The sequence below is a fragment of the Limulus polyphemus genome, unplaced genomic scaffold, assembly GCF_000517525.1.
Source record: "Limulus polyphemus unplaced genomic scaffold, Limulus_polyphemus-2.1.2 Scaffold2322, whole genome shotgun sequence".
In the NCBI taxonomy this organism is placed as follows: domain Eukaryota; kingdom Metazoa; phylum Arthropoda; class Merostomata; order Xiphosura; family Limulidae; genus Limulus; species Limulus polyphemus.
Genome location: NW_013667932.1, coordinates 142,821 through 148,767, shown reverse-complemented (window position 1 = coordinate 148,767; position 5,947 = coordinate 142,821). Strand labels below are relative to the sequence as shown.

Here is a 5,947-nt window from a genome sequence, read left to right as displayed (position 1 = left end):
TAGGGTAGACTAGGTATAATATAAGAGGGTGACAACGTGACGACACAATAATGTGTGTGTGTAGATAGTGAGTAATTGATCTGCAGTGAAAAAGTATTGTTGAAGTTAACGTTCGTTATAGCGTTTGTTTTAGCGCGAATGTTGAAATCAAGTGTATCGTGAAGTTATATTCCGAAAGAATAAACCAGTTTTATTAAGTAAGGTCTTGTGTCGCTAAAGTTTCGTCGGAACGAAGTTACGGAAAGTTAATTAACAAACGAAGACGTAACAATATACACAAGGTGTATATAATGGGTCCGTATTACACAAGAGTATTGATACAGTTCCTTTATAAAGTTTGAAAACATACACAAGGTGTATGTAATGGGTCTGTAAACCTGGATTGTCTTTCTGGTTATTTTAAGAAACACACACGTACTTGGCAGAAGCAGAGTGAAAAAAGAAATACTTCAGGGAACATTATTTAGCTTAAATCAGCCTAAACAAAAGATAATGTTCCTTGAAAATGAATAGTTTGTTCACATTAATTCTAGTGCATTTCGCTTCAGTTTAAAACAAATATCAGCTACATGTACGTTAAGGTTTTTGTCATTCGCTTTTCTTTATTGTTAGATGTAGTTCGAGTTAACATTTTTACAATTAAGCCCCCTGAGGTTATGAGGCTATCACAAAGTTTGGATCTGTCTGGTTACCCGGCCGTGTATTTATAACCCTGAGGGTTACCGGGGTCCTGTAAGGGGTTGATAACGAGGTAGAAGTTCGGTTTTAAGGAACTTTTTTTATTTTTAAACGTTGAGCCTTCATTGGAGAAACCTCACAGGCATTCGTTTGTTCAATATAAATACTCTGCCTGAACTATCTATTATAGAATATCAATATAATTACAGTTTTTGTATTTCATTGTACTTAGTCAAAGCATTGACATTTGAGTTCATTAGTAGATCTACAAGGATTTCAGTGGTCGATCAGTTCAATATAAATACTCTGCCTGAACTATCTATTATAGAATATCAATATAATTACAGTTTTTGTATTTCATTGTACTTAGTCAAAGCATTGACTTTGAGTTCATTAGTAGATCTACAAGGAGTGATCGACCACTGAAATCCTTGTAGAAATATATTGATGACTATACAATTTGCTAACGCAGCTCAAGTGTAGAGGATGACGTTTCGAAATTTTTCTGCTTTTCGTCTTCAGGTCCTGAATTAAAATATTATGCTTGTTTTCCGCAACCTCAACGATTCATAAAACAACAAAACAAGACGTGTGTGTTATTTCCTGGAATTTATTGACGTTCTTGTTTGGCGTTAAAACAAAGAATATTTACTGAAACCTAAGTTTAACATGACAAAACAGCAACAACAACCTATATATCGACTAAACATTAAGGTGTCATTAGGTTCTCTACCACCAGTGATGTCAGAATTGTGCATAACGAGAGCTTTAGGCTTAGTGTTGGAATGAACGACTTGAGAACTTTAAAGGCTGTAAGTCAATTACAAAAATGAATAGAACCAATACACAGTTGACATTAATCAACGTGTTCCACACCTGATCCGGTCCATTAACGAAGATTACGCTATTGTTGTAATGATTTCTATTGTTGGACAAATTATTTCGGATTACAAATTAAGTCCACTTTATGATAACAAACGCATTTTATATTTTTGACTACTAGTTCTATGAGTTAGCTTAAGTGATGTTCGCTTTTTTTTTGGTAATTTTTGCTTTAAATTACTGGTTTTTGTTTTGAATTTTTGTTAATAATTTTTACATTAAATCACTGGCATTATTTTTACTTTCTGTAGGTAATTTTTGCTTTAAATCAGACTCTGTTTCAACACGAGAATATCCGGAGCGGAGAGGTTCAAGTGACGTACACGACGGAAGACTTAATCAGACATTACAATTGTGGAGACTTAAACGCTGTAATCTTCAACCACGACTCAACTTCCGTGCCAAATCTTGTAAATACATCGCTGCTCTCAAGCGATATATCTATCGCCAAAGCTATCGACGATTATTTTAAGAACGAACTGATATTTAAGCGGAATAAGAGAATGGCCGAGAGAGTTTCTGAATTATTGAACGTGTATCCAGATAAGAGTTTCTTCTTTGCGTTTGGCGCTGGTAAGTTTACTTCTTTTGTAATATCTCTTACTTTTTCTTTTTTTTTCTGTTCAAAGTTTGTCTTCGTTGTTGATCCTGATATTCAAGGTTTGTTAGTTCTTACAACAGCTATACTGTCTTACCGAAAAACCTGTAATGGGATTGTTAATAGTGATGTGCTTAAAGCCACAACGTAGTTTCATTTTGTGACTCGATCTCATATTACTCAAGTGAGAGATGAAACTGGCCACGCCTATCCTCAGATTCACACTTCGGGCACGGTAACGATAGAGCCACGCTCATCCTTGGTTTTACCTTTTAAAGTCACTGTTCCCGTTTATTTGAAAATTGGCTGGATTTACGAATGCCACTATATTGTTTATATAAAAATATTGATACAGTACGTAACATTTATTATACCAATTATTTTGATAATTTTCGCGCTTTTTCATTGCTGGAAGGTCAGTTCAGTTATTGGTGTAAAGTTATGTATCGTAAACCCCTGTTATCCTCATGTTAAGTCAACTTCTATTATGGTGTGATGCGTTTATACATAGTTTTTAAAGTACAAGTGTCTTTGAACAGTTAACATTGCGTTAATATTCAAACACCGAGAAGAAATAATATTTGACCATTCCGCGGCTGTCAAACTTTTAAGCTTTTATTGGGTATTAAAAAGTATTCCAGCCACGTCGGCCCCGTATAGACCCGTTGTCCTTGCCATGATAATTAATTACCAGAGATACTTCACTGAACAAAGTCGGTCAAAAACCTTCTACGTACAAGTAAAGCAGACACTCGTATGAAGAGACGATTTATTTCAAACAATATCACAGAGAGAGAATACGTGAATCGATCTACGTTTTTGTGTTGGGTTACTACCTATTGCCACGTGAACATAAACCACGAGGTTTGTTACTCTCTTGTGTAGGGTTACTAGATGGACATAAACCACGTGGTTTGTTACTCTCTTGTGTAGGGTTACTACATGAACATAAACCACGTGGTTTGTTACTCTCTTGTGTAGGGTTGCTACATGAACATAAACCACGTGGTTTGTTACTCTCTTGTGTAGGGCTGCTACATGAACATAAACCACGTGGTTTGTTACTCTCTTGTGTAGGGTTACTACATGGTTACTATGGTTACTTAGGTGACAGTATCGATCTTTGTCATCCGATTAAAGTATTTTACATAAACGTGACTTGTAATAATAATAAAACAATGAAGATAATAATAACAAACTCGTACATACACGTACAGAACAATGAAGATAATAATAACAAACTCGTACATACACGTACAAAACAATGAAGATCATAATAACAAACTCACACATACACGTACAAAACAATGAAGATCATAATAACAAACTTGTACACGTACAAAACAATGAAGATAATAATAACAAACTCACACATACACGTACAAAACAATGAAGATCATAATAACAAACTCACACATACACGTACAAAACAATGAAGTTCATAATAACAAACTCTTACACGTACAAAACAATGAAGATAATAATAACAAACTCGTACATACACGTACAAAACAATGAAGGTCATATTAACGTCGCTATGTAAACAAACATAAATAGATATTCAGGTCACACGACTCGCAATCTTTGCTGATTTACGTTTGCAAGCTGTTATTTTTTTGTTTAATTTTAAGACATTACTCAATTAAATATACGAGAACCAATGATCGAACCTGATACGTACAGTCATATAGATTCCAGATAGCTATACATCTTTTATATAGTTCGCATCCATCTATATATAATATCACTAGTGTAGCTAATGACAGAGATGACCTGTTCGCAACCCATAATGAACAAGTAGTTCAGTTTGTCGTCCATCTCAGCTGAACTCTTGTTTTCACCAGTTTCATTTCACTGAAGGATCTTTCACCTTCAGCTGAAGTACCTAGGAAATTCATGAGATTTAACAGTGTTTAAGTTAATTCGTTTAAGTCTTGTCGGTAAATTAATATACAATAAACACTTATTACGTTTGGAAAGGCTTAATAAAATAGCATGTATATGATAAATAGCTGCGAATTTTGTTTTTGCCGAACGGTTTTGCTTCGCAGACAATCAGGTGAAATTAAAATCTTGTTTCTTGATTATTGTAGTTTTCAAAATCCTGAACTATAACTGAAACAAATTAATAAATAATAGGGATCGCCCATTTGTTGTTCTTTATTATTTAATATTGTTCCGTCAGCCTACAGCAAAACTGGCAGTGAGTATTATGATAAAACCTGGGCAATATTAAGAAACGCATCATTGCGTATTTTGTAGCAAGTAACAGCGGCTGTTTAACCGTTAACACCCAATCGGATCGGTAATCACGGTGATGGCTGATGGTAAGGGTCGAATTACAGCCAACACTTTTGTATACAAGCATATACATAAATAACATGTGGCATGTTGATTACCATACATCATACATGCAGTATTACTATCAATGATAACAATGGAGCAATCTGCATGAAGCCAATCCAAAGGTTGCCATTTTTTCCCGACTGACGATTATACTCTAACTACGTATTTCATTAAACTGTTTCAAATAATTGTTATTATACAGATTTGTATCCATGATAGGTATAAAACACACTAAAGAAACATTAAATAGGGGAATGAGATCTTCAAATATACAGAAACAAGATAGATAGCTTAAAGTGAAAATACAATCGCACAAAAGTAAACAAACAAACTTAAGGTTTGAGACATAGTGTTGACATTATTTCCCCAAGCTACAAATCTCTATTTTAACTCCATGTCTAAAAGCTGTAATATTTAGGAGAGTCAAAATAGGGATTTTTTATCTTATATATTGTACTGAAACATCTGCCGGTTCAGTTAGTGTCGCGGGCTAAATAAAATGTATAAAAAGATAACTTGGTGTCGTTGTTAAACGCAAAGCTACACAATGTTTAGTGTCGTAAGCCCACAGAGTTACCGCTGAGCCACTATGGGGGTCAAAACGATAATAACAACTGAACAATCTCCTTACTATTCGGTAAAAGTTAAGACTTGCTTATCTACTTCAGTTGGGATCCCTAACTGTAACTAATAAAATTGCCCTTTCATAAAATTTGGATTCAGAGTGAAATTAAATAACACATGTTTTGTTACGTAATGGTTTTAAATTATATAATATTTTAAACTACAGTAGATAACAAAGCCATGTGAAGTTTCAACATGCCACAACATTCTGATAATCATTGTTTCCAACGTGTGAACGTTGCTTCGTCTCTTCTGGCGTGGGAAGCATTTTTGGACAGAATTGTCACCGATGATGAAAAATGGATTCTCTATGCGAATATTAAACGCCAAAAACAATGGCTCAGTCTTAGACAAAAACCACTCCCGACCCCAAAACCTGGACTCCATCCGCAGAAAGTGATGTTTTCCAGTTGGTGGGACATCAAAGGAGTAATTCATTTCGAACTCTTCAATTCACAGCGAACTGTCAATGCAGAGATCTATAGTCGACAACTAGAACGTTTAAATCAAGCCCTTCATCAGAAACGCCCTTCACTCGTCAAGCTGAAAGGTGTTCTTCTCCACGACAATGCACGTCCACATGTGGCACGTTTGACGCAACACAAGATTATAGAGTTGGATTGGGAAGTCCTCCCCCACCCACGATATTCTCCAGATATGGCAACATCAGATTACCATCTTTTTCGTTCGCTGCAACACCATTTTAATGAGGAGACGAATGCAAATGTGGAAGGTGTTAAAGAGGGCATGTGCATGTTTTTTGCTTAATAGCCAAGTGATTTCTTTAATCAGAGCATTAATAACCTGTTTGTAAGATGG

The 5,947-nt window shown here is 35.1% G+C and overlaps 1 protein-coding gene across 3 annotated transcripts in view; it reads left to right on the top strand.

Annotated features, from left to right (window-relative positions):
• Positions 1-5,947, top strand: part of LOC106466614 (metalloprotease TIKI1-like) — a 37,928-nt gene that overhangs the window by 22,527 nt on the left and 9,454 nt on the right. For all 3 annotated transcript variants that reach the window (XM_022394655.1, XM_022394656.1, XM_022394654.1), the window contains exon 4: positions 1,812-2,133. In XM_022394655.1, coding sequence (XP_022250363.1) covers positions 1,812-2,133 — 322 coding nt within the window. The remainder of the gene's footprint in view (positions 1-1,811; positions 2,134-5,947) is intronic.